Source organism: Oryza sativa, chromosome 2 (genome assembly GCF_034140825.1).
Source record: "Oryza sativa Japonica Group chromosome 2, ASM3414082v1".
In the NCBI taxonomy this organism is placed as follows: Eukaryota; Viridiplantae; Streptophyta; class Magnoliopsida; order Poales; family Poaceae; genus Oryza; species Oryza sativa.
In genome coordinates this window covers 31,979,999-32,007,874 of record NC_089036.1, presented here as the reverse complement: position 1 = coordinate 32,007,874, position 27,876 = coordinate 31,979,999, and the positions used below count along the sequence as shown (strand labels likewise).

At 39.0% G+C, this 27,876-nt stretch overlaps 3 protein-coding genes and 2 long non-coding RNA genes across 6 annotated transcripts; 3 read left to right on the top strand and 2 right to left on the bottom strand.

Moving 5' to 3' along the window:
- The first annotated feature begins 108 nt into the window (after positions 1-108).
- LOC9268086 (exocyst complex component SEC6) lies at positions 109-11,525 on the top strand. Of its 2 annotated transcripts, none has more exons than XM_015771851.3 (25): positions 109-429; positions 2,246-2,284; positions 2,449-2,537; positions 2,664-2,754; positions 2,900-2,989; positions 3,124-3,203; positions 3,623-3,715; positions 3,876-3,902; positions 4,223-4,330; positions 4,884-5,019; positions 5,116-5,163; positions 5,574-5,629; positions 6,059-6,167; positions 6,338-6,478; positions 6,557-6,736; positions 6,856-6,939; positions 7,027-7,113; positions 7,765-7,809; positions 9,017-9,095; positions 9,509-9,578; positions 10,056-10,143; positions 10,398-10,487; positions 10,688-10,804; positions 10,905-10,967; positions 11,144-11,525. In XM_015771851.3, the coding sequence occupies exons 1-25, from the start codon at positions 307-309 to the stop codon at positions 11,273-11,275; spliced, it is 2,265 nt and encodes a 754-aa protein (XP_015627337.1). In that variant the 5' UTR covers positions 109-306; the 3' UTR covers positions 11,276-11,525. The 2 variants fall into 2 exon arrangements, with proteins under 2 accessions (XP_015627337.1, XP_015627336.1); XM_015771850.3 differs by having other exon boundaries at positions 4,881-5,019.
- Positions 11,526-13,832: 2,307 nt separating this feature from the next.
- On the top strand, positions 13,833-15,470 carry LOC9272161 (dolichol-phosphate mannose synthase subunit 3). Its single transcript, XM_015771274.3, has 4 exons — positions 13,833-13,961; positions 14,345-14,465; positions 14,561-14,668; positions 15,042-15,470. The coding sequence occupies exons 2-4, from the start codon at positions 14,364-14,366 to the stop codon at positions 15,099-15,101; spliced, it is 270 nt and encodes an 89-aa protein (XP_015626760.1). The 5' UTR covers positions 13,833-13,961; positions 14,345-14,363; the 3' UTR covers positions 15,102-15,470.
- A 221-nt stretch (positions 15,471-15,691) lies between these two features.
- Positions 15,692-16,544, top strand: LOC136355083 (uncharacterized). The gene is made up of 2 exons (XR_010739165.1): positions 15,692-15,890; positions 15,962-16,544. It is a non-coding gene; the product is annotated as an uncharacterized lncRNA (long non-coding RNA).
- Positions 15,984-16,460, bottom strand: LOC136355084 (uncharacterized). The gene is made up of 3 exons (XR_010739166.1): positions 16,388-16,460; positions 16,212-16,301; positions 15,984-16,117 (listed from the first exon to the last, which is right to left on the bottom strand). It is a non-coding gene; the product is annotated as an uncharacterized lncRNA (long non-coding RNA).
- Positions 16,545-18,195: 1,651 nt separating the features above from the next.
- On the bottom strand, positions 18,196-20,849 carry LOC4330732 (shikimate kinase 1, chloroplastic-like). The gene is made up of 10 exons (NM_001401978.1): positions 20,567-20,849; positions 20,005-20,051; positions 19,863-19,917; positions 19,686-19,758; positions 19,512-19,599; positions 19,300-19,382; positions 19,070-19,199; positions 18,779-18,857; positions 18,567-18,631; positions 18,196-18,459 (listed from the first exon to the last, which is right to left on the bottom strand). Exons 1-10 carry the CDS (start codon positions 20,769-20,771, stop codon positions 18,358-18,360), a joined length of 927 nt encoding a protein of 308 aa, NP_001388907.1. The 5' UTR covers positions 20,772-20,849; the 3' UTR covers positions 18,196-18,357.
- Between the last annotated feature and the right edge of the window lie 7,027 nt (positions 20,850-27,876).

The following is a 27,876-nucleotide window of genomic DNA, read 5'->3' as shown; positions in this document are numbered from 1 at the left end:
CTGCAGCGCGTAACGTTTCTCTCGAAAGAACCCGTCAGATCTCACACGGTCACGCACACGACTCGCACCCGTTCGCTTCTCTTCTCCCCGCTCCGCTAGTCATCAACCACCGGGGTCCGACGAAACAAAACACCACGCCATCTTCACGATCTCCGTCTCCCATCCCCGCCTCGCCGCGCCGCGCCCTCCTCCTCCTCCTCCTCCCACCCCGCCGAGCACTCACCCGCCGCCTCGGTTTCGTGCGCCTCTGCAGCGGCAGGCCGGGGGCGCGGGGCAGCGGTTGGCGTCGGCCGCGGCCGTGCTGTCATGGAGGATCTGGGCATCGAGGCGAAGGAGGCGGCCGTGCGCGAGGTGGCGAAGCTGCTCCCGCTCCCGGAGCTCCTCTCCTCCATTGCCTCCATCAAATCCGACTACCTCGCGCGGCAGCAGGTGATGTGATCCCTCCCTCGAAACCCGATTCGCGCCAAACGTAGCGGAATTTCTGAAGTGTTTGGTTGATAGATTCGGCGAACTCTGATAGTCATCTCCATTCTCCTTCTGAGTGACCTGTCGCATTGAACTGATTTGTTTTTCGCTCTGAGCTCTGATGCGTCGCTTGTGATGTGGCTGCAATTTAGTGGTGTGGGTCGCGGCAGGATCCTATCTCTCAGCTTCTAGCACTTAGATTAACCAGCATCAGGTAGTTATTTGTTTGTTACGGTGAAATGCTTGAAAATTAGGCTGGTTCAAATTCGTTGCTGATCAGTGCAATCACAAATTGTAGTACTGTGCCTGTGAAGTGGTGAGGTGTGCGGAAATCCTGATCCGGTACCCGTGATATAGTTGTCCCTGAGACTTCCGTCGAATTCTAATAAAATTTTCCATGGTTTCTGAAAATACTTTGCTACCCTCAGAATTTTGTGGTGGCTAAGTTGCAGATGCAAAGTGCTAAAAAATTGTGTTGCTCGGTGAACCCTGATGGATTATATGCAGCATCTATGCAGATTAGCTATTCCTGGTCTAATGTTCATATCAGCAGTTACTGTGCAAGCAAATTCGTTACTATTCATATGGTTTGAAAATTAAACTTTAGTATACAGATAAGGATAGTAGAGAGAAGAACCAGGGAAAAAAAAACAAGGAGATGGCATGGTTTAGACCTTTTCTATTATTTCCTTTTACTTACGTTTTTCAGTGGGCCCACTTGCTACTTTTATCCTAAGGCATACCTATAATTGTGGTGCCATATTTTTCATCAAAAAACAGTCAAATTGTTTTTACAGTCACATACAACAAAAAAATACAAATGTAAGTAGGAATTAATTATAGTGTAACTAAGATGTAATTGATATGTAAGTAGTATGTAATTACGGTGTAATAGATATAGTGGCTACTGGTGATCCTCTTCGTTTCTCATCATGATAATGATGAATAATGAATACTGATCAATCGGTCATATCAACATGCATGTTTGGTAGACTGGCAGAAATGTTAGAAGGCTCAGGAGGCACGAGCAAGTTTCGAGAAAGGAAGCCAAGAAAAGAAGTAAAACGCATGCGTGAATGCTCAGCAAACACAAATCTCTATACCATCCTAAAGCTGAAAATTCAACTGTGTTTTGTGAAAAAATTTGTCACCATAATTATAGCAAATCAGAATGAATATTCAAGGGAAGAGATTTCAATCCTTGCGTTTACAATAAAATTGATTGCTGGACTTCTTCCAAAGCTAAATGACATTTGACCATCTAATGCGTGCATCTATCCTCAAACATCCTGCTGATCACAACAAGGCTTAGTTTCTCCTTATTGATTACTCCACACTTGCGTGTAGCTTTGTACAGTGTACTCCAGGATTTGTTTTTAGCCTTTTTGGTCCTATGTCGACGGTTTATCTCAATGCTATTGTTCCTCACATTCTTGATGGTTGTTATCTCTTACCAAAGGGTTTCAAAACATACTAATTAAGCAAAGGTTTGTGTTAGACTTGATTGGGCATTTCTTAAAAAGGTTTGGGCAGAGTTGTCTCAGTTCTCAGATATGGCTGGGATGTTCGGCAAGCTTAAATGTAGACATGCAAGTAAATTATAAAACATGGCTAAGTGTATGTGCGTATGTGCTCACACCCATTTTGTAATGCATATATTGGCATATGCATATTATCTTCAGTGAGATATTATGAGCATGTTTACCATTTTGTAAAGCATATATTGGCATATGCATATTATATACCTCTGGATTTCTAACTGTCTTCTATAAATTCTCAGACAAATGATGCACAGCTCAGTACAATGGTAGCAGAGCAGGTATTCCTTGACATCTACTATGAACTGCCAAACTTATTAGTTTTAATGCTATTGTTAATGCTTTGCTCGAGTTACGGTTTCTGCTACTATCATTTGCATTCCCCCCTCAATGTTTGTCTGTTGGATTATAGTTTTTCTGTATGTGCATATTTTATCACTTATAGGTTGAGCAAGCCCATGCTGGCATCAATGCTCTTGCACTATCTCAGGAAACAATAAACAAACTACGCGAGAACTTCATAGATATAGACAAGTAAGCTAAAATATTTTTATCTCTACATTTTCTTATGCTCTTGCATGATTGATATGCTAGATCACTTCCTTGAGGTTATATGTTTCTCCTCATTTCTCAGTCCTGTTTATCATAAATGTCTGGCAGGTTGTGCCAGGAGTGTCAAACATTAATTGAGAACCACGACAAGATTAAGCTTCTTAGCAACGCAAGAAATAACCTGAACACAACTTTAAAGGTGTGCTGACCTTACTTTAGCAATAACAACTGTATTAAGGTTGTACTTGCTTGTTTTTTACTAACGTTCTTATCAATACATTAAGCTAACCAAGTTATCGAGCACGAAAATTTCATCTGACATGTTGATTGTCAATGCCTATTAGGATGTGGGAGGTATGATGTCTATTTCTGTTGAAGCAGCTGCAGCACGCGACTCGCTAAGTGATGATAAAGAGTTAATTCGCACTTATGAGGTTCTATTTTTCCCTCTTTGGATCACTGATCAATACCATGATTGATATTATAGCTCTTTTTTTAAATCAGGAATTGATCATAGTTATATCCTACTTGCCTGACTTTGCTGTTTGATCTTATTTGTTGAAATTAGAGATTAACAGCTCTTGATGGAAAGAGACGTTTTGCTTTAGCTGCTGCTGCATCTCACAAGGAAGAAGTTGGTCGATTGAGGTGGTGTTTCTCCCCTGAAACTAGCTAATATTAATGATTATTCAATGCATACCTGCCTCCTCCCCCCCCCCCACGCCCCCACCCTTTAACGTCCCCATTGTCTTTCTCGTTAGAATAATGTAAAGCATTCTGAGCAGAAGTAATACTACTGCAATCAGAAAATTATCTGAAGAAAATCAGACTTATGATCCTATGTTGATTCTACTATATTATGAAACGACTGTAGAAGATCCAAAATAGAACAAGGTATATAATGGCTCAATGACTCTTAAGGAAGAAATGCAGAAATGATCTTCTCTACATATTACAGTATGATAGCAAATACTGTTAGGGTTAACAAGGGATTTTAATCTTTCTTCTAGTTTGTAGTGCAATGAAGTATATATCTATAATTTGCTTGATTATTGTCTTCTCCACAGAGAGTACTTTGAAGATGTTGATCGTTCATGGGAAACATTTGAGAAAGCATTGTGGGGCCATGTCACTAACTTTTTCAGACTTTCAAAAGATAGGTACTGCCTTTTATTACGATTCACTTTGTCTTTGCTATTTAACATGGTAAATGAATGAATTGTCTTATTGTTTTTATATGAATTGCACTGCCTTTCTATTTAACGCATATCTGCTACAAATGCTCCTGTATTAAACTCACTATCTTTTTTCTTTGTGCAGCCCTCAGACGTTAGTTCGAGCAATAAGGTATGCATGAACTATTTAATATCTACTTTGATCATTTTGTACAGTCAATTGTGAAAGCTGAATGTTTGGACCAGCTCATAGTTTGATACTTGTTGCCCATCAATTTCTTCTGTGGAGCAATTATTCCCCCTGGCTTCCTCCCTTTCAGTTCACTTGTTGAATGAAAGACTATTTATTGATTTATTAGGGAAATAATACATAAATACAAGCTGATCATTTGAGATTTAGAAAATTGGCTTGATTCTTTTTTCTTATTTAGTTTCTAGGTAATGGGCACTTATATATCTTGCACATAATCCTTAAATTCATTCTTATGTTAGGGTTGTTGAAATGCAAGAGATCCTAGATCAACAAGTTGCAGAAGAAGCAGCTGAGGCTGAGGGTGCAGGTGCTATGGCGACAATAGCAAACCAGCGTAGAACTGCAAAGTATGCTTCTTCCTTTCTTTGCTTCACACATGTTTCTGTACTTCCAGTAGGTGCTAGGTAGTATGATATATTGATATTATATCTTTCATGTTTCAGAGGATCAAAGAAATAATGTATCCTAGGATACAAAATTTGTCATGTCCCTTTACTTTCATGCTGATATAACTGTACTGAAGATATGAGTACTAACGCACTTCTTGTCCATATCAGCATCTGTGCATCTGCGCACCTGTAAAGGTGGCATTAAAGTTTTTACATCATGCTTTTCATATATAATATCTTTAATACCAGAGACTGGCTACCAGATCAACAAATTCAAGCTATTGTACGGGACTATGGGTGTAACTAACTTGGTTGTCTGCTATGGTCTGCATGAATTGCTTTACTATTGTCATGATGACTTGTATAACTGTTGTTTTATTCAAATTATCTCTAGATATCTATTATCAACCAACAACCAATGTGAGAACCACTCAAATAGTAATTATTAAACCATTTTATTTATTATACTGACTGCTCATAGTTCTGACTCATCCTTGCCCAACTGTAGCAGGAAAGGTGGAGGAGCAACATCTACCCCAAGAAGCACTCAAGATAAATCAAAGGTCCAGGGAAAGGGCTACAAGGACAAATGCTATGAGTATATCAGGAAGGCTGTTGAGGCTCGCTTCGACAAACTGCTCACCGAGGTAGTGCTTAAATATATCCTGGACTTAAGATTTTATTGTGTGGTCATCACAGTCCATGCAGTTAGCAGCAAGTAGCTGATTTTTTTTATTGCACAGCTTGTTTTCTCAGAAGATTTGATGGAAGCTTTGGAGGAAGCTAAGGCAGTAAGTACTCTGTTGTTTTTGCACTTGCTATAATACAAACGCATATGAAGAATTCTAGACTCCTTAGATTGTCTTGGTGCTCTAGCTTCGTGGCCAATGCTTGTTCTATCCATTGTTCTCAACTTGATATTGTCTAACAAATTGAAAAGAAAATGGCTGATGTGGTTGATACGCGATGGAACCCACAGTACTGTTGTTTATGACTCGGTGAAGTATCGATTGACATTGTTTCTTTTCTTTCTTTTAGTTATTAGTAGCAATTAGTATTCCATTAGTACATCTTAACCCTTCTTGTTCTTCAATTTGCAACCTGGCAAAGAATAGCTGCTATTTCTGTAGGACACACTTATCTTGATTAACTGAATTATCTAACTGATATGGGTCATTCTTCTATTCCTAATGCAATTCAGATTGGAGATGAGCTTGGTGATATCTATGACTATGTTGCACCATGTTTTCCTCCTAGGTATGTTGATAATTATTATATGAAATACTTATCCTTAGAAGATCTTCACAACCATTTATTCTGTGTACACAAGAACTGAGGATCTGTTTACTGTAGCAATACAAAGATACAGATTATCTCCTATGATGGGCCACACTATATGCCATCCTAATCCAATAGATGGGAACGTGACATAATTTGTCATGTTCTAACTTTAAATACATCAGCTCATACACAAATTATGTATTGCTTAATGAAACTTATCGGATGAAGAATATGATACTTTGCTTTTTCTCATTTCATTTTGATATATCATCAATTGCTATTTCTTTTGGGACATGGGGGCTATACTTACTCCTTAGAAATGGTGATTTGCAGAAAGATACCTAGCTGTTTCTTCATATCCCACTAACTTCTTTCAGTCTCATGTTTTTTTTTGTTTCTATACAGATATGAAATTTTCCAGCTCATGGTAAACCTGTATACTGAAAGGTTCATCCAGATGCTAAGACTTCTCAGTGATAGAGCAAATGATATTCCAAATATAAATATTCTTAAGGTATATGAATTCAAATGCCATCGTTTTATTCTGCTAAATTTACTTTCCACAAGATGAAATGTGAAAACCGCAAGCATTGTCAGCATTTTGTTTTCCTTGATTCATGAATATCACTTGTTTGGTTTGCTTTCTCGTATATTGCAAAATCATTAAATGAATGGTCACTGTAGGTAACAGGTTGGGTTGTGAAATACCAAGAAAATCTTATCGGTCTTGGTGTGGACGAGTCTCTTGCCCAAGTTTGTTCAGAAAGTGGTGCATTGGATCCCCTCATGAATATGTATGTCGAACGTATGCAAGCAACAACTAAGGTACTCCTTTTGATCTGTTGAATTCATTTTGAACTTAATCATTATTATTTGTGTAACTTCACTCGTTTGCTCCTGTAGAAATGGTACAGTAACATTTTGGAGGCTGACAAAACACAACCACCAAAAAGTACAGAGGATGGGAAACTATATACACCTGCAGCTGTGGATTTGTTCAGAATATTGACTGAGCAAGTGCAGATTGTTACAGAAAATAGCACAGATGTCATGCTGTATCGTATTGCTCTTGCAGTTATACAGGTATTTACACAGTTAACCCTTCATGATGATGTTCTTTACATGGTTTTGTTACGCTTTGCTGTTGACATGAATTACTGAAAGATGCCAAATTCATCTTCTTTGTTTCCTTTATAATATAGGTCATGCTTGATTTTCAAGCAGCTGAGAGGCAAAGACTTGAGGAACCAGCTTCTGATGTTGGCTTGGAATCTCTATGTGCATTGGTATGTAAATTTTTCTCGATTAAGGACTGCATGTGAGTTCCCTGCTACTTTAATTTCATATCATTTGACATAAAATTTGTTGAGCAGATTAACAACAACCTGCGTTGCTACGAACTTTCATCAGAGCTAAGTAGCAGTACATTGGAAGCGCTTCCACAAAACTATGCTGAGCAGGTGCGAATGAGTCACTAATATTGCTCCTTAGATTCCATTCTGTCAGCTACTTCTAACTTCTCAGCAGAGAGAAAGGGAGGGATGGATCTCCAGTCTAAAGGACATTTTAGGAAGCATTGGTTTGCAATTGAAGTTCTGTGTTTTCTAGGCTACATTTTGACCAAACAGTCCTATTGATAGCCTTTTGTCAGTACTTTTAGAGAGATGGGTAATGAATAGAGGCAATCTACGTAAAAAAAAACTAAAGTTCCTTGGTCTTTGTGCATGGATATAAAATGAACTAAAACTGGAGGTAAAATATTTCCTACTTCGTTGACCAAAACTTGTAAAATCATGCCTCTATTGTGGTATCCTACAACCTACATAAATGCAGATGCGTCCGAAATACACACATTCCCTTTTTGCCTATTGTGACTTCGCCTGGAATCAGTTTTGCTGTTGATGAGTCCATAGTTTGAATTGATTGAGCAAACTGGGTGGATAAATATCTGCTGAGAGCCAAGCATATTACAGGTTGTAGAAATGTAGAATACATAGAGACTTTGGCATTGACATAGGTTAAAGATGTGTTTTTCTGCAGTTTGTCCTTTGCAGTTACACACTTAAGCATTTTAAAGCTCTTCACGGCAAAGCAAAATTTCTGTTTTACAGGTTAATTTTGAAGATACCTGCAAAGGATTTCTTGAGGTTGCCAAGGTTTGTTCTACATCTTACAAGCATAAGACATAACTGTTACTACCTCCGTCCCATAATAATTATATTTCTAGGATACAAATTTGTCCCAAAATAATTGTCACAATAGAGTACTAATTATCTCATCAATTGCTTCTCATTTAAATTTCTCCCTATTCTACTCTCAACTACCCTCCAATTCTTACCTATACACCATTTAGTGAGGGTATAATAGCCTTTTTTCTCAAACCTTAATTTATGCTAAACAACCTAGAATTACAATTATTTTGGGACGGATGTAGTACATGTGTATGATTCATTTGCTTAGGTTTAAGAAATGAAACCTCATGTGCTGACCACTGCGTAAGTGTTTCTTGAGGTGCCCAGGGTTTACTATACAAGGATGCCTTAATTGCATATATTGTCATTACCTATAGATAAGGCATCTTTTAAGTAATTTATATCTATACTCTATAGTACTTTAAAAGAAGGTAGTGGTGATGGTTAGACTGGCAGTGAATCTGCCACCCCACCTACTCCCATTGTAGTTTTGCAAATTACCCCTTGAATTTCTTAGTATTAAAAATCAATTTAATCTAAATGGATAGTCACATATAAAGTCAAAATAAGGTGAATATTCCCTATAGCAAAATGATAGGTAAGACATTTTATTTTAGGTAATATTATAATATATTTTTATCGGTAGCAAAGCTCGGGCATAGCTAGTGTTCAATAAAGTTTGTAGTTTCTCTTATGGGCAAGTTGTGATTTACTTTGCTTCTAGAAAGTATTGGCTAACTCTGTGCATGTTACACATCTGACTGTGCACTTCATGATCTTGAGGCCAAAATTCCTGGTTAGAGATGCTTGGATTATACAGAAACTGAAACACTGACAAAAGCAGGGAGGTTGACACTTGTCAGAAACACTCTTTCAGCACCACCTAGTGAATCCAGCATAATATTTTCCAAGACTGTAGAAAAGCCAGCTCAATACTTGAATAGTTAAGTGAGCACGGAGCTGGTTAGTTCAAGGTAGTTGATGCTAATTTCTAGCCAATTTTATCCAGTATTATCTGACAACTGGTATTGGGCACCAATGAACTCAACTTTCCAGGAATGTCCTGAGAACTAGCCAAGTTTGGCTTTCTTTCGAGCAATTTTATTTGATTTAGCTACATCTTTAGACTATAAAAGGTAATTGTTAACTAGAATTTTGGTTATTTCAACAGGAGGCAGTCCTTCAAACTGTCAGCGTTATTTTTGAAGACCCAGGTGTACAGGATCTACTAGTGAAAGTTTACCAAAAAGGTAATTCTTTTGCAATATTAGTTCCAAACTGTCATTTCTTCTGTTGTTTGTGTCATGTTCTTGATTAGATTTGGAATTGAAAGCACCAGCGACTCCTGTTCCCTTGTGAGAGTCTTATCGACAAGCCCAGAAAGGCACCCAGAATTTTCTAACATGTATGCTTACACAATTAAATTTGTGCTTAGGACCAAGTATAGCCATCACCGATGTGTGATTTGGTGAAACTGATATATTAGATTTTGATGTACCAAGGATCATATACAACACTGTTTATATATTTTATGTACTAGTCTTTTCTTGTTTACAGTGTGTTCCTGAGTGTTTAACCTTAATGGGTAGTGTGCACAAGTGTTTTTTTTCGTGAGTCTCTCTCTCTCTCTCTTTTCTAACATTGATTCTTTTTATTTATTCAGATTGGATGGAAGGAATGGTTACAGAATATCTTGTCGCAACATTTGCTGATTATTTTGGGGATGTCAAACAGTAAGTTCTCATATAATTGAATATAAGTGGTATGGAACGGAAGGATACATTCCCTAAGAAATGCTGACTTATGTTTATTTTATTTGCCTATGTCTTCATTATGAATATATGATACTCTACACATTTTGAGAAAATCTCATCCTATCAAATTGTGTGCCACGACGTGAAAAATCTCAACCCCAAATCTCAAGCATGAACCATTTTCATACATTGTTTGCCAAATAGTGAAAATGTGTAAATTGATAATTTTCCAAATGCAAGTGAGAATTCTCAAAAAGTATATAAACATAGGTAGCTCCAATGCAATTTTTACGTACACTTTTTACTTTTTTTTCTTTGTTATATAAGTTCTATTCTTAACCTTTTGTAGATCATTTGTGTTCCTTGTGGCATGTAAACGGTCACTTATTCCTGATAATAGTTAGTCATGTTTCTTTCTATACTTGATTTGAAGACTTCCGGGTCTATTTTTTCTAGATATATTGAAGAAAGATCATTTCGAAGATTTGTGGAGGCTTGCCTGGAGCAAACAATTGTGGTATACGTTGATCATCTCCTTACTCAGGTTTGCAGAACTGCCCTTAGTACTGAATAGTTGTATACTTGGCCAGTTGTGGTTCTCTGTACAAAAATGACTGTTAACAAAAATATGAATTGGAAAATGTTTCATAAATCATTCTGTACTGAGCTGTTGCTGGGTCAGACAATCTTTTTACCAATTACACCCATCATTTCACACTACATGTCTACTTATCTTATGCAGCTGCTGGCTGGTAATTTATTTCAAATTGATAATATGTATTCCCTTTGCACCTCCAGAAAGGCCATATAAAAGAAGAAACAATCGAAAGGATGAGGCTTGATGAAGAAGTGCTTATGGATTTTTTCAGAGAACACATTAATGTGACAGTAAGTATACTTGCAACTTCCATTCATGTGGCTTTCATTCAAAGTCCAAGCTACCCACGATACCATGTATTTTGTGCTATTGTATAATTAAACTGGATTTTACAATTTTAGCATCGAACATCTGTAATCCTAGACTTTTCTTCACAAATGCTTATTTGTTGGTTCTGTAACTTTAACCACTCTATGATTTTGTGCTCCAGAAAGTTGAAACCAGAGTGCGGATTCTGGCTGATCTAAGGGAGCTTGCTTCAGCTGAGAGTCTGGATAGTTTTACTCTCATTTATACAAATATTCTGGAACATCAACCAGATTGCCCGGTAATTTTTTCAACAAGCTACTCGATTTTGCCAGAAATTAGTGGTTTAGTAGTGCATTCATTTCTGTTGATGTGCTGAACTTGATATCTACGTTATGTAGCCTGAGGTTGTTGAGAAGCTTGTGGGAATGAGGGAAGGCATTCCAAGGAAGGAAGCCAAAGAGGTAAGAACATAACATTTTTCACATCATATGCATGTGCGGTTCAATTTTGTGCGAAACAGTGCAAATTAGACCTATTCCAGTGGTCAAATTATGCCTTTTGAAAGTGATTAGAAAAACTGTTAGTCAGAATTTTTTAATTGATAATTACGTGTTCACTGTTCATTCCTCGTTCTTAGGTTGTACAAGAGTGCAAGGAAATATACGAGAACTCTCTTGTAGACGGGAACCCTCAAAAGTCTGGTTTTGTGTTTGGCAAATTGAAGTGCCTAACAGCACGGAAAGGCATATGGAGCAAGCTTGGACAGTAAATGATGCTGCGACTTTCGAGTAGAGTGAATTCACGCCCTAAGAGAATTGTTTCATGTTCATGTGATAATTCTTTTGTTCATTTGTTAAGCTTATGGTATTGTCACCATGCCCTTGTGTGATTTTTTGCACGGGAAGAGCTTAGGGTGTATATTCTCGTTGGTAGTAACAGATGATTTAAGTGTATAGATCTAATCTTTTTGAAATTCTATTTTTATCTATTCCATAAAGTGGTTGGAGCGAGCACTATAACTAAGCGCAAGCTGGCGGGCTATTTATGTGTGCCTTTCTTTCTACTCCCTCAGTCCGAAAAAAAAGTGACATATCTAGTACAATAAATCTAAACAGATATATGTCTAATTCGTAGTATTAGAATGTGTTACATTATAGTACTAGGTTGGTTTTTCGTGGGACGTAGGTTGGTTTTTCGTGGGATGGAGGGAGTACTTCAGTACTTCGTGACCTGTCTACTGGCTACTGACTTGGTAGTTGGTACGCCACATGCCAGACCAGATTGCGCGAAAGGATCGGTTAACGGACATGCTAGAGCGGCGCCTACCGCCGGCAAAAATCAGCCCGGTCGATTTCATTCGGGAACATACGTCTAAAAGAAGCGTGTGAATACTCTCGTTCTTGCTTTTGCTGCAGAAGCCACGAGCTTGCCGTTAAACAAAAATCATTCATGACTAAACTAATTAAAAAGGAACACTAGCATTGTTAACTGGTTATGGATGCTTTTCACCATCGATTTGCTCATTAACACAGTAATACCCTAAAAAAGAGATGCACAGATACATATACGAGTCCTTTCCTTGCTTGGAACTGGAGATGACAACATTGCCGCCGCCGACGGCGCCGGCGGCGGGAGTGCCACGGAGGGAGCGCCTTCGTGAGCTTTGCCATGGAGCACACCTGCATCTCCAGCGCCCCAATATAATCCGAGGGCCAGCAGCGTCGAGAACACAAGCTTTCGGAACCTTCGCCTTGGTCACCACATGCGGCCGTGCGCGCGAGCTCTGCCGGGGAGCGCAGGGAAGATCCGGACAAAGCCAAGGCCACTTCAACCCGGGACTCCTGCGACCTCCTCACACCGGAGCTCGACTGGCAGCGCTTGCCTTCTCTTCCCCTTCCAGCGGCGCTCCGGCTGTGTCGAGAGTGGAGACGGGCGGACGGCAGTCAAGCCTCTTCGTGGGCCGATTTTTCTTACGTGGGCCGCGACAGCTTAGCTTGTTCGTTCCTGTGTTCCATCGCTCCCGTCCGATGCCGATCGAACGAATCAGCATGGTCGGACGTCCCTCAGAGGATCCGGTTTCCAACCGGAACCACCTCCAAATCCATTGCGTCTGCTAAGCATTTCATGCGCTTGAGAAGCACAATCTAATTATTTTAGAGAAAATCTAATAAATGTCATCGATAAACTTAACTTTCTAAGTACAAGCGTTTTTGCCTTAGAAATGCCATCATTATTGAGTTTTCGTTAGCATTCCTATGTAAAGTGTTGTAATAAAATCATTTTACCCCTACAAATTATTAAAAGTTCACTAAAACTTTTACTCTTTCCATTAGTTTACACTAATTTGTAGTTTGCTCTTTACGCTAAATTATTTACGTTGATTAAAAGAGTAAAAATTTTTATTCATCTTTCAACAATTCATATCGGTAAAATAGTCTATTTATAGCACTTAACAGAGGGTTACTAACAAAAGCATAACATCATCATCCACTAACAATTATTACATCTTAAACATCATGTAAGCATGCTATATTATCTATAATTTTATAATTTATTAATTTTAATACAAGCATGTTTAATCATCATCCCACATAATTCACATAATATTTCAATATATCTCCAATCATACCGTGGAGACAAATTATAGTGGGCTTGCCATAGCACGAGACTATTGCTAATAGATAACTCATATTTAATTGTGCTAGAGAAAAATAAATAAATTACAATTTGTACATGTATCCTTAAAAGTTTTGATGTGATATCATCCTTTAAACATTCTTTTTATCTACACAAAAACGAACTTTACATTTTTGTTACAATTTGGACCACCTCATTCTATCCATCAAACTCCAAGTCCGGTGACTCCACCATCGCTCCACCTCCAAATCAGTGACTCTGCAATCACTCTGCACACTAACTCTCTCTCTCATTTTTCTTTTTTCCTTCGACAATTGGGGAATCGTCGGATATAGTAAGGAGGAGTCCAAATCTAGCATCTTCGCTTTCTGTTGGGTTGGCTCCTGCCTCCCCGAGCCCTGTAAGCCCAACAATCCCATCCTTAACGACGACCATGACAATAACATGTATAACAATGAGGGAAGAGAAAATACATGTCGAGATTTAAAGTGTATGGCTGCGCATACGAAGGCAGAGTGGAGTAACGATGGTGTGGTGCTGGTGTATAGAGCGACAGTTAGTTGCCAGGGATCCAAGAAGTTTATCGTCGTGAGTACTGCTGGCAAGTGGTTTACCAGTTATCGTAAAGAATTTTAAAGTGAAAATTTTGAGATAAAAGGTGGAGCACTCCGTTATCTCCCCCTTCCCTTGGCGTAAAACAAAATCTCCCGTCTCGTCGTCGCCGCCTCCGCTCCTTGCGCCATCTCGCGGCTGAACAGGGGAGGGGCGCCGATCTCCATTGGCGAGCAGAGCAGGGCGCGGGAGGGGAGGGGATCCTGGTGAGCATCCACATCCTCTTTCCGATTTATCTCTCTCTCCCACCGGGAGTACTTTTGTCTGGAATTTGCTTGCGTCCGTTAACCCTAGCTTCTCTTCTAGATCTGGAAGAATATCTTCTCTTAATTTCAGAGCCTTAACCTTAATACAAGTAACAGTTTGTTTGTTCCCCAAAAAGTTTAGGGGTTCAACTGAATCCCCGTGTCCCAAGTTGGATCCGCCCCTTCATGCTTGTGCTAAGTCTGCTGGACTTCCTACTCGCCATGGGTCTGCCTTAGTGCTAGCATACTGAATTGCTAGTGCAATTATGCTTGCAATTCATCTTTTGAGACTGTAACATTCGGGCACATTTTATTTGCCGTTCTCATTTGGTTTATCTTGGCAGAAAACACTTGGTTTCCCAAATGAAGCACATATTCAAGATAATTGCTATGCTGGTGGCAGTCTCAGCTATTTGGATTGCCCTTCTTGAAACCGCGACTGTTCCTCGAAGTTATACTTGGTTGGTCAGTGCTATCAATTTTCATCTCAATTTCCTTGATGATTGTAGTGCAAGATGATTAAGGATAAGGGCTTTATTTATGACTTTTTGTTATTGTAGCTTCCCATCTACTTGGTAGTGGCACTTGGATGCTATGGCCTTTTTATGGTTGGATTTGGGCTTATGTTCTTCCCAACTTGCCCGCAAGAAGCTGTACTACTACAGCAGGTTAGTTGTTCTAGATCCATGAGCCTAAAATTTCTGTGCATGGGCCTATGATGATCTTAATTAGTTTGAAACTAGGACTTCTATGACTTGAAGATGTTAGTTAGTATATACCAGTGAAAATTTTCGACTTCCTACTCTATCTCCCCCCTTTATTCTCTGTTGATATGAGAAATGGGTGTTCAAGGTATTATTATGTGATGTAAATGAATATTTTTAAAGTATGCAGTTTGCACTATGGTAACATGAAAATCTTCGCAATTGCCGTTGCATGATTCAAAGGAAACAACCCAACTGATATTGAGATAATTCACACTTCCATTCTGCTTCAAAGAAATTATTAGTCTATTCTCAGTTGTATTTACTTAATTTGCAGGATATCTTGGAGGCAAAGGAATTCCTATCAAAGAAAGGTGTTGATGTTGGCTCTGAATAATGTCAAGATCGATGATAGATGACTTGAGGCTAGTTTGGGGACAACTTTGTGCTCCCTTATATGAGTTGTTTTGGGGGCTTTATAGCTAGGTATATGTCACTTCGTAATGATCATTTTGCTAACACAATTTTTCATGGTGAGTCCTTGTTACATACTGAATTTAAGACCTTTTTCTTTTAGGAAATATTTTTTATGGAAAATGAAATATGATTGTGAAGTAGGAATGGTCTGTTGACAAGTGCATTACTGTTCAGGGTGTTTGTCTCCTCATTTCTGGATTTCCCTCTAGTGGTTATGTATCAATTGTGCAGTGTAATATTACCTTGTCCCTGGCACAGTGCTGAAACCGACTGCCTGAAATACTCTGTACATCAGATCGTCCATAGAAATTTCTCTGAATCTTTTGCATTACAACTTGTCAGGCAGGCACGAAGCCTTGACCAATATTACAAAACAATAGTAAAATCAGACATGATACACGTATACTTTTAAATTATGCAGTAAACCTATGCTAGTTCTTAACCCTATCTTGCTTATCTGACAGTAAAAATATCACACATCATCACAGTTCACACCAAACCTTGCCCCTATGAACCAGCTATCACACTGTACATAGTAAAACATTTTCAGTTACAGCACAATTGTGTGCAGATGCAGCAGACAGAATCCTACCTACTACTACCTTGAGGTAGTAGCAACCAACGACGAGACCTCCTTATTGGAGGCTGGTTCATCATCGTCTCCGACTCTCCGCCTCCTTGGAGCCCCTGCTTGCAAGAGTTCTCAGTGGTGAGTAGTGACATCGTCACAGCTGGTTGCTACTCCCTCCGTCACAAAATAAATCAATTCCTTATGTGTAGGTTTGTGGTCAGAAATTGATTTATTTTGGTATGAATGAAGTATGTATCTTATGTGCATGTTCAGAAGCAATGGCAGATGAAGAAGGAAGGCTTGTATGAGTAGATGACAAGGCCAGCTGCCATGCCAGCAAAAGCAACGAAGCAAATCCAATCAACCTGCAAATGCTCAAAATTTGATTAATATCAATTTCAATTTTAAGATTGAAGTATTGGCATGAGGTTATGGAGGGAGGAATTGATGTTCAGAGACCTCATGGTAAGCGAAGATAAGGATTAGAACAGCCCACATGTCCGAGGTCAAAAGCGAGAGGTTGAGCTTCAGCATTGTTGCCCCACATATCTGAAGCATTCAGCCCACATATCTGAAGTTACATACAACATTCAGGAATTTTATGAATTTGTGCACAAGAGGATCATGGTTAGTACCTTCAATATAATCGGTATTGTTGAGTTGAAGAAGAATATTGTTACCGCAAAAAATCCGATGAAAGGTAGAATCTGAAGAAAAAAAAGAGAGAGAAGGTTCATGAATAAAAATCATGGCTAACTGATCATCTATAATAATGCATCCCCTTCATGCTTATTAGATTTTTAGACATAGAATAAAAAATAACCTAGAACTGAAACATCAATTTTACCAATTAAAAATTTGGACCGTGTAAATTCGAAAATGCTTCCAATCGACCATGCGATGCGGGAGGAAATATTGGACTCTTCATCTTAGGTGGGTCCCACCGAGCCTTTTCTCCCTCGTCCTTTTCTCCTCTCTAGTCAACGTATCGATGCAGTCTTATCCTCATTCTTAGCCGCATATTCTCTCCTCTCTCCCCATCAACAACTTCCCATGGCGAGCGGCTAGGTGCTCGGTCGTTGTTGTCGATGAAGGTGAAGGCCGTGCTGGTGGGACGAGGACCACGCCGGAGGGAGAGGGAGGAGAGGGGCTGCGTACGCCGCCGTCGGGAGGGAGGCCGCCGCGCGCCAGATCCCGCGCGAGGGAGGGTGGTCGGCCGCCGGATCGGTGTGGGGGTTGGCCGTCGCCTGCTAGATCCCGCGTCTCGACCGCCGGAGGGGGCCGCCGTGCGCGGGGGAGCAAGGAGGAGGCCACCGCGCGCCGTCGCCCACACCTGCCGGTGCCCTCTCCTGCCGTCGCCGTCGCATATGCCCGCCACTGCTAGTATGGCCGGAATAGAAGAATAAAGAGGTGGATTTTGTTGGGGATTTTTAGTGATGTTGAATCATATTTGTATTTTTTTATTGCATTTTATTGTATTAAGGTGTTATATTTTCATTTTGACTCAATGTTGCATACATTGATTTCTTGGTGTTACAATCAGCATGTTTGAATGTTGCATTGTTGAAACATTTTTGCTCAAGCGCTGTATCATTTTTTGTTGGTAGTGAAACATCTGGAGCATAGTGTTGCAATCAGTATATTTGAATGTTGCATTTGTTTGAAACATTTTTTCTCAAGCACTGAAACATTTTTCGTTGGTAGTGAAACATCTGGAACATTTTTGTTGAAACATTTTTTAGCGAGGGATGAAACATGTGAAACATTTCTTGATAACACACTGCAACACCGATCTGTAGCAGTCTCCGTGTAAATTGCGTCGAGTACAATACAGGAGCAGGAAGGGCCTCAAGGGGCTTCACGATGCCCAAGCAAGAGCAAGCAGCAGGGCGTTGGCGTATTCCTCTCCGCTGCGGCCAAGCACAACGAGTGAGGGTCCTCAGTACTGCTCACTGACATGTGAGCTTCAAAGATCCTCGGGCCATATGTCAGTGAGCAGGACTGCGGAGGATCTGGATTGAAGCGCAACAGTCTCCGTCGTTGTGTGGAGATCGGCGTGCTTAGTCAGCTGACTCAGCTCCACGCGCTCGGTGGCCCGGTGGGTCAAGCCAATTTGGAGCACATGCTCGCGTTGCTCCTGTGCCGATCTCATCGGAGTATCCTGCCCTACCAGCGCCCCTACTACGGCGACGTCGAAGTATCTGTGACAATGATTAGGCGCCAACTACGGATTGGCCCATCGTTATCCAAAACAAAACCATGGAGGACGACGGTGAGTGGACGATTGAGAAGGCCAGTGCCCAGTTCGTCTCAGCCTCAGGATTCCGGTAGAATCTCCTGTGGCATTTTGTATTTTTCTGAGACCTCAGATGGAGATCTTCATCTTTTGGAACTAAGATGTTCAGCTGTTCAGTGAAGAACGAAGGCCAAAATCCCCAAGGTATTGCAACCAAACGCTGATTTTCTGATTAGCTCCATTATTCCTTTTCTTTACAGTTTACAAGGAAAATACACTTCCGGTTCTTTTCATCATCTTGTCGGTACAACGAACAAATAACTCAACAGCGCTACAAGGTAACACTAAGGTACAAAAAAGATCAAAATTCTACAAGGTCTGTATCCTCTGAGCACGTGAGTCAGCCTGGGAGTCACCAACCGGATTGTCAACGGTATGTTCAATGACAAAGTTCTCGATCTTATGAAACGACTGTAAAATGCCAAGAATGTTGTTAGGGAAATTGTTTCAGTACGTTAGAAAAAAATAAGATTCATATTGCTCCTGATTGTGGGTTCAGAATAGCTTATCATGCATACCTCAATAGCAATGTCAGTTGGTGTTAGCTTCGATACATCATCATGACCCTGTTTAGATGCAATCTCTGCAAGTTCCAAAAACATATATGTTATTCTATGCAGGGAAAAATGGAGTTATCAAGCATTACTTAAAAGTAATGTGTCGCACATAACCTAGCACATATTCTCTAAATGGGAAAGCGCGGATTTGCGAAAAACTTGTGAAGTTATACCTTCAAGAGAAACCCTCACATCAGCATTTGCATAAGCATCGCCCCTTTGCTCCGCGAGCATGCTGAGTTTAGAAAAAGCCTAAGATAGGAAGAATCCAGTGAGCAACTCATACTAGCACTGAAATGAAAGAATTACACTACCAGTTGTGCAGATGTGCAGGATCATACTTGCAGTTTTTCATTTCTACATTGAATGAATGAGCCTATATTGACTGATTAAAAATTTAAAAAAATACATCTGAAATAATATCATATTCATGCATGGCATAAATTCATGGGCCAAGTAGTCACCATTGTGTATGGATCACCAGATGGTTGATCTAGAAGAGGACGGGAGGCAGTCCCCACTTTAGCAATACGCCTAGCAAGAGCGTCCAAGGGCACATCCAACCAAACAGATAGGCCCTTCTTCATGTATTTCCTGATAATACAACAAAGAGATCACAATATTGTTAATCAAAATAAGAGAAGCCACAAAATAAACTATTCCAACAGGAAAAATAGAAGTGAACTCCAGATACCAGTTAACTGGTCGGATAACAGCACCACCTCCAGTAGCAACAACTAATCGCTTCATTGAGGACAAATCCCTCAAGACACTACTCTGTAATGCATAAAAGAGAGCCACAGAGAAAATAATCAGTCTCAGATTTTCCTTCTGATAACTACAAGTAAACAAATGCTAAGATAGTAGATCATGTTAGCAGAAGATGGATTCAGAAAAAAAGATTACCTCATTATCCCTAAAGAAGGCTTCACTATGAACCTTGAAAATTTGAGCGACTGAAGGCATGCCCACAGCTTGTTCGACCAATTTATCACTGCAAACAATTCCAGAAATATAAAAGCTTAGATTACCATGAGCACCAAGGGCAAGATCTCCTTGGCAAATAGCAAAAATACAAACCTATCAAAGAACGAATAACCCAAAACTTCAGACATGATCTTTCCCACAGTACTTTTTCCAGAACCCATCATTCCTGCAGACATGTTTTAATTTATCAACCAGAAATTCAGATGCCATCTATATATTGATCTTTTTCAGTGCTGATAATTTGGAGGAATGAGAAGTTTCAGAACTAACCAACTAGGTAAATACACCGTCCATTCAAATAGAAGAGAACTTCTTCTGATTTTCTCTGAAAATAAAACAGATGGTTAGAACATAGAGTGATGGAAGAAAACAAGCAAACTCCAGTGTCGCCTTTGATTTGATTATGCAGTACCTTTAGCAAGAGGGCTTCATCAACCGAGTTATGCAATGTTTCATGACCTGCACAGGAACAATATAACGAGGAGCGTCAATTTGTCTGAAATTTGTGAAGACATAAATCACACCTCGTGGAATTTTCAGGATTGGCTTGATCTAGAAGGACCAATCATAGGCGAAACTTCATCTCTTCCTACCTTTCCAATAATAATCCCAATCAACCTATCCATTTTGATCAATCTAATCCGAACAATAGGACTCAAAATCTGAACCAAAATGGACGCCATAGCAAAAGCAAACAACAGAAAGAGGCACAACTTTTGCAGTATTCGATCCATTCGAAGCCAGCCTTACCACCTAATTCCTTACTTGCAAGCTTTTTTTTTTTTTTTGACCGAATCAACGCACCCGTTCCATGTGTTCCTCCAAATATCAACAATCCCGATCGACAAAATCGGACACACACAAAAAAAGGGCCCAAATGGCGCCAGACCGCCAGTTCGTCCAAAACAAAAACACAAACTTTTGCCAAATCAACCAATCTGACAGAACGAAGAAGAAAGGCAGCGACCCTGTACCTCCGGACGATTTCTTGGCACGGAGCGGGGCGACCGGCTTGGACCCGCGAGCCCACACAGCGGCCTTCGCCACCGCCGGCTCAGCGACCCTCAAGCTCCCGATCCGCGCCCGCCCCTCGCCGCCGTAGAGCGCGCTCCGGCGGCGGTCGGAGCCGCCGAACCCCGCCGCCCGCGACTGCAGCGCCAGCCCCACGCCCGCCTCCATTGCTACGCGGCGAGCTCCGCAGCGGAGGTAGAGAGAGAATTGAAGAGGAGAGAGAGAGAGAGAGGCGAGAACCGGGGGCGGCGGCGAATGGTTGGAAATGTGGGGACGTAAAATAGTGCGGAGGGCGATGCCGGACCGGCTAGACGCTGCCGAGTAGTTGCGTAATTTTGGAGAGGAAATTACACATTTGTCCATCATCCTTTGACTTAATCTTGGCTACCATATGCAATAATTGTAACAATAATTGTTGTTGTCATATGTAAGGGAAAACAACGTACTCCTATCCTATTCTACGCGAAAATAAGTATGAGTATATTATCATTTATCCTCGTGCATAATATAGTGGAAATACTTAAGTTGTTTGTCTGAACAAGACATAACGATCATATACTCTTCTCATATTTTTGTTGTGCCTCTTCTTTCTTGGTCTATTGCATATTTGTCCTCCATTTTCTCACCATGGTGTATGGGTGCTCGCTTATTACAGCTCTATCAGTAAGGTTTAAACGATCTACGATTCTATTATGTTGTTATATTTATTTAAATTAAATATTATTATATTCCAATGGTAAATATATATATGTTTCAACAGTTAATATTCGATAATTAGTATACAAGAGCTAATTGTTTTAGCGAACATTTTGTAGTATTTCACATATCTTTTAAATGTTTTAAATGATTTTTTTACTTTATGATGATCAACTGCAACATTTTATCACCTTTTTTTCATCATATCAGGTGTTTTACACCTAGTCGTTCTCATGATATGGCGTCTTCATTGGGTGTAGAAGTAGACTTACATAAAAAAACACAAATCCCCCAAAAATAGATCCAATAGCTTTTTGTTATGTTTTTAAAACCATAATCCACTCTTACATTATTGTCCAAAGGTTAAGTTTAAATAGCTACTACCTCCATCACAAATATAAAAGTCTGGATGTGATACATCCTACTACTATATACATGTCCACTATTCATATTTGTAGTACTGGAATGTGCCTCATCCAGAACTAAGTTCTTATATTTTGGGATTGGTTTGTGTGAATTAGAGTTAGAACTCCACCCTTACAGCTGATAGTTAAAAACCTCTTTGTTATAAACCACAAAACCAAAAAAAACTCATAAAAGCCTAAACTAAAAAAAGAGTCTATAATAAAATCTTTCGGCCTAAGACTTAGGCACCATTCTAATCTCCAACTTCAAACTATAACTTTTTTGTTTTTTTGTTAGCACACTTCCCATTTATACGAGTTAACAGCGTGTTTTTCGTTAACAATACGGTGCATTTTCTAAAAAAAGACATTTTATAAAAAAACTTCTTTATAAATACAAATAAATTCATTTTCAAGTTTTATAGTAATAAATTAATCGTGCGCTAATTTCTCGTTTTGTTTTCCACGACCATGATGCTTAAAAAAATCATTTGATCTCCTTGAACGAACGCAGCCTTCATAATACCTGCTGGCTGCTGCGATCAAACTACTTGCAAGTTGCGATGATGTCAAGTTCATGTCTGAAGAAAATATCGAGATTCTTTCTATGCTTGGTACTTCGTGTGATTATCAATATTTGCGGATTTGTGAGGATCAAATATTTTCTATGGTTTATCCAGTTGATCGGGGGCATTTTGGTCACGGGGGCATTTGGGATCTAGTAGCAGCAGTTGTGGATTCAGTACGGAGATGACTCACCTACCGAGGACTGCCACGTCGGAGTGACGACGGGGTTTGGTGGTCCGGGGGAGCATCTTTTGAGGGATCGTGCGGTCGGCGGATGCGGAATCGTGTCGCCGACGAGTCGACGGGAGACGGTCCAGCTTTTGCACCTGTCCTGCAAGGCTGCCCTGCAATGTAGCAATGTGTTTGTAGATTTTGCTAGAACTCAATGTGTTCTGGTGAAGTGTATTTTTGGACGCAAATATGCTTACACCACAGAGGCATCAACGTGTGTGTGCATCAGATCGTGTGTGCCTCTCAAGTAGTACAACGCTATCTTCGGGAGCTCACGAACGGCTCACACATAGCATGAGCTCAGAGCATTCACTTCACACACCATTGCAAAATGCAAACGCACGTTCATGTGTACTTTCATAATTAGCGGACATCAGCCCCAAAACTATAAGGGCATTCCCAAACCAATGACTAAAATGGTGTCCATAGCATTAAATAAGTTGCCACCTAGAACAAAAAATGACGTGGCAAATGAATAAATGAGGAAAGAGAAGAAAACCATGTCTTGCATGAGACATGGTTTCTACACAACATCCAAGACATCATGTGAGATAAGTAATATTAAATTGAAGTATGGAATAGTGGTGTTTGCATTGGAAGAGTAGTGTCTGGTACTAATTTCTTGATGATGTGGAGTTTATGAAAATCATGTCTAGTGTTATGGGTTGGGACTGTCCTAACAACACTAGCCATTTGTTACCATTTTGGACGCAAAACCAATAAAAAAAACACAAAATATTGAGGTTTTGACGCTGGATAAAAGCAGACTTACGAGTGAATTTTTGAATTATTCTCCAGAAATCAAATTTGAAAAGGTAAATTTTATCACAATTTGATTGAAATTTGACGAAAATTCGTATAATACTAGGGGTCTGGATCCAGTGCTCAATCAAAAAAGGTGAACCCTGCTGGTGAGTACTATAGTTGACATTTATGTTGCTACCTCCTAAACTTTTTCCAAAAAAAACTAAACGCTCGTTCAAAAGTGTAGTTTAAAACGAGTAATTAGCCACACGTAAAACAATAAAGGTGATTAGCATATGATTAATTGAATATTAATTATTAAAACCTTGAAAATAAAGTTATTTGATTTTGTAAAGCAACTTCTATATAGAAAGTTTACACACGAAACACACCATTGAACAGTTTAAAAAATATGCTAGTGGAAAATGAAAAAGGTAGCCAAGCCAAAACATAGTTTACAACGTGCCCTAAGAGTGTGTTCATAAACCAAACTTATACCAAGTCAGGAGAAATCTTTTACCATACTAGGTAAAATGTCCATGGGTTGCAACGGAATTTAAAATAGGAAACCCCATCGTACACTCTAAGGCCCCAAAATTTATAATAAAACATTTCCATTGTAAACAATAATTGGCATCGTTTTTGTACATGTATGTCAAGCTACATAGTTGCTTTCAAGGGTCCATTTGGTAGAACTCCAACTTCTAAATTTAACTTTAGAAGCGGAATTTGGAGTGGAGCTGTGGAGCTATAATGATATGAGAAATGAACAATATTTGTACATCTGTTTATAAGAGGAGTCCACCTAAGCATTTAGGTCTCACATGCCATCAGTGATAGGTGATGTTAGATTCACCAATTAGCATTGAAATCTTTTAAAGAATTATAGATTAACACAGTTACTTCATACTATGTGTGAACTAGTTATAAGAAAATCTGAAAAGTTATAGACATAATTAGGAATTAACACAAATATAATACTCAGTGAGCACACAAAGTTAAATTCGATCCACGCTATGAATAGGGTGCATGCGCTATTTACAACTAAAATTTGTTTTCCCCTCTCTAGATCAAGTTTGAACTACTCTTTTGTGAGATCGATTGATCCCTATTGTATTATTATCAGTCCTATTTTTTCTATAGTTTTTCATGACTGTTTAGTTGGTATCTTAAAAAGTGACCAGCATGAGAGAGCGCATCTAATTGTAATGGAAAAGGCGGTGCTAGAAAAAAAATGTACCTCAATCTTATGGGAACAGAATTTGCAACCTTCGATTTCGATGAAAATTCGGTGGCACCAAAATTTCATGAATTTTGGTACTTTTTTATTGAAATTATTTGAAATTTTAACTAAATTTGAATAAACTTTGCTCAAATTCAACAATTTTTTTTTGAGAAAATCCAAAAATTTCAGGCGAGATAATGACTTGCCGGAGGGTCTGAAATTTCCGAAATTTTAAACTAAAATTGCAATCACTGTATGAGGCTCGTAAGGAAATCAGAACTAAGGCCAATGTTTGCCGATATATTTTATTGTGCTACTCCGTTAAGTTTTATATGGCTTATTTCCATACGTTGTACAACATGTGTACTAAGTAGTTAGAATTATATTGCAGAACAGATGGATTGTTGTTTCCTTGCTAGAAAATGGGAAAATTTAGGGAAGCTTTAAAAGTTTATAGCGGTGAAGTTGTACAACCTGAAACGACTATGCTTTCAATATATATTTAATAAAGTTGTGGGTTTGTTTATGTACATGTGTACGTATATAATGGTGTAAGTGTGTGCACCTTCCATGTAATCGAAAGGAAAAAGAAACCTTGGAATTCTCTCTTCTATGTGATACTGTAATATGAGACTAGTCCAAAGTATTCAGGCACGAAATTAAGCCACCAACCACAAGACGCATGCTCATTGAGAGGTGGTGTGGTAGATGAGTCAGATGATGGACCAACTCTTTTCAAAGTTGTTCTCAAAAAAAAAAACTCTTTTCAAAGTTGCAATGCCACCAACCACAAACTTCAAGTGCTAATACTACGAATCGTGGCCCGGTCCAGTCCAAAAATTAACATATAACGATGAGAGAGAGACATAACAGCTAATTCGGTCTCAAAAGAAAAAAAAAGAGGGAGATGCATGGAGAAATTGACATATTTTAACGGGTCAAATACGTTAGAATGTTAGCTCAATTAAAGCAGAACTTTTTTTTGAATATATATATATATATATATATATATAATATTTACTACTACAATTTTCTTCTTCAATTCTCAATTCTTTTATATATATAAGAATTGAGAATTGAAGAAGAAAATTGTAGTAGTAAATATTTTACGCCCTCTACCTACCCCCTTGTCTCTCTTCAACTGAAGTGAAATCTGAATATATAACTTTCAGCGGATGGATGTTGAACGATATGAACATTCCTGACTAAAGCGTGCGTTCGAACCGGTCAATGCATTCAGGTAGAGGGTGTTCAGAGAAGTTGCCCCAAAGACACAACATCAATCTGGACAAATTGTAACATCTTAGTGTTACTGTATCGACTATCGACAAAAGTGTTTTCAGTTAGATTTGTAAGTACACGGCAGCGCAAGTCTTTCAAAAGGATCTGGGGAGTAACTTTTGGTGAAACCGCCCTCTTGTATTTCTTTGTTATTCGCTGCCCTTCCATCATTTGATAGAATCAATTGGTTATATTAGCAAGCAGTGATGTGACTAGTCACATTTCACACCAGTCTTTCTTCGAACTATTTGTTGATAGATAAAATTCATTCCGACTATACTATGCGTGTATATACAATGTAAATACGAGGAGTATGACTTATATAAACAAAGTTGTAATGAGAGATAGTTGATAGGGCCTTTTTTAGGTTTAGACCCTGTGATGAATAATGACCCTACCGATCATGTCATGTTTGGCCAAAGACTGATATTTTTTCCTTTACTAGAAAAAATACCCGTGCGTTGCAACGGGTGAAGTCTATTTTAATCTTATTATTGTTATATGGTTCAGTTAAGATGAAATTCACTGTGGGAGTTCGCTTATCTCTACTATTATAAAAATTAAAGATATTTTAATCGGTATTTTGGTACGTCATCATGAGTCGGTTTTTAAGTTTGTTCATTTTTTGAAATACAGATCCATGTTTGAGTCAGTTTTTAAGTTTGTTCGCTTTTAGAAATATAGAAGGAATCGCATAAGAAATCTTTTTAAAAAAACTTGCCTGCTAACTTGAGACGATTGGACTCCTAATTGCAGCTCATGATTTTAAAAAATATATATATCCAAACGAGTTCCCACAATAGATTTCACGTTAACTAAAATATATAACAATAATAAGATTAAAATAGCTTTTAATACACGGATATTTTTCGTGTGTGTGTATAATCATGAGTTGCAGTTAGAAGTCTGATCATTTCAAGTTAGTATATGAGTTTTTTTAAAACAGAATTCTTATATGATTCCTTCTGTATTACCAAAAATGAACGATCGTAAAAACCGAATCAAATACGGATATGTATTTCCAAAAGCCAACGAACTTAAAAACTGATTCATACACGGATGATGTACCAAAATACCAGTAAAAATATCTTCAACTTTTATAATAGTAGATTAATATTACAAGTATAAAGTATGAGGATGGTAACCTTAATATATGTAGTAGTCTATAACTATGTCGACGTAATACCCTGATAATTAAGGTGGTTAGCAGTATGTTGGCGTAAAGTCCTAATGAAGTGGTCGGCGACTAGCTTCTGGATCTCCCCTAATGAAGTGTGATTGGATGTGGCTGATATCGGCTTGTGGTGCATTGATTTTGGTTGAGTTGTCATTTTTTTCTCCCCCTCGTGACTCTAGGAAGCTTTGTGGGGGTGTCAATATTGCCTCTCAGGAGCGTGGGGTGTCCTATATTTGATAGTTTTATGTTCTAATCGTTCTACTATAAGACTGATAAATTATCATAATACTTTTTTCGTTGTCTACTTACTTTAATTACACTTGTGAGGATAATATGTGGGACCATCTAAGTGAATAAAAATAGACCATGATATCAAATAATCAAAGCCCATTTTAAAAGTGTTAATTTATCAAATCTCCATTCTACTTTTTTTAAGTCGGGGAATCCTTCAAAGTGTGGTTAGTATGAATTGAATCAGGCTTTGAGCGCCACTATATACGGCAACATCAGTGCCGTTAGTGCTAATCAAGGCAATCAATAAAAGATCAGGAAATGGGCGGTCTTTTGGTGAGTTTCTCCTGGTTCTAGTTTTCCTTTTTTTTTGGGGGGGGGGGGGGGGGGGGGGTAGCAGTAGTACTGGCTGGTTGAGATCCATCCTACTCTGTACTCTCTATTCGGCAGATGGAGCCCAATATAACTTGTGCTACAATGTATGTACACGTGTGCAACAGCTATTTTTCCTTTTTGAAGTGATTGGCCATGGACGCGAAGAAAAGAAAGAGAAAACTGGTCCTGAAGATGACTGGAACATGACTGTGGATCTGCATAAAGAGCATTAATTTGATTGGCTGCCTGATTAATTGATTAATTCTCCAGCTGCATCACATTGATCACGTCGTGCTCAATCTTGCGAATTGCGATGCCTACCATGCGATGCGACGCAAGGAT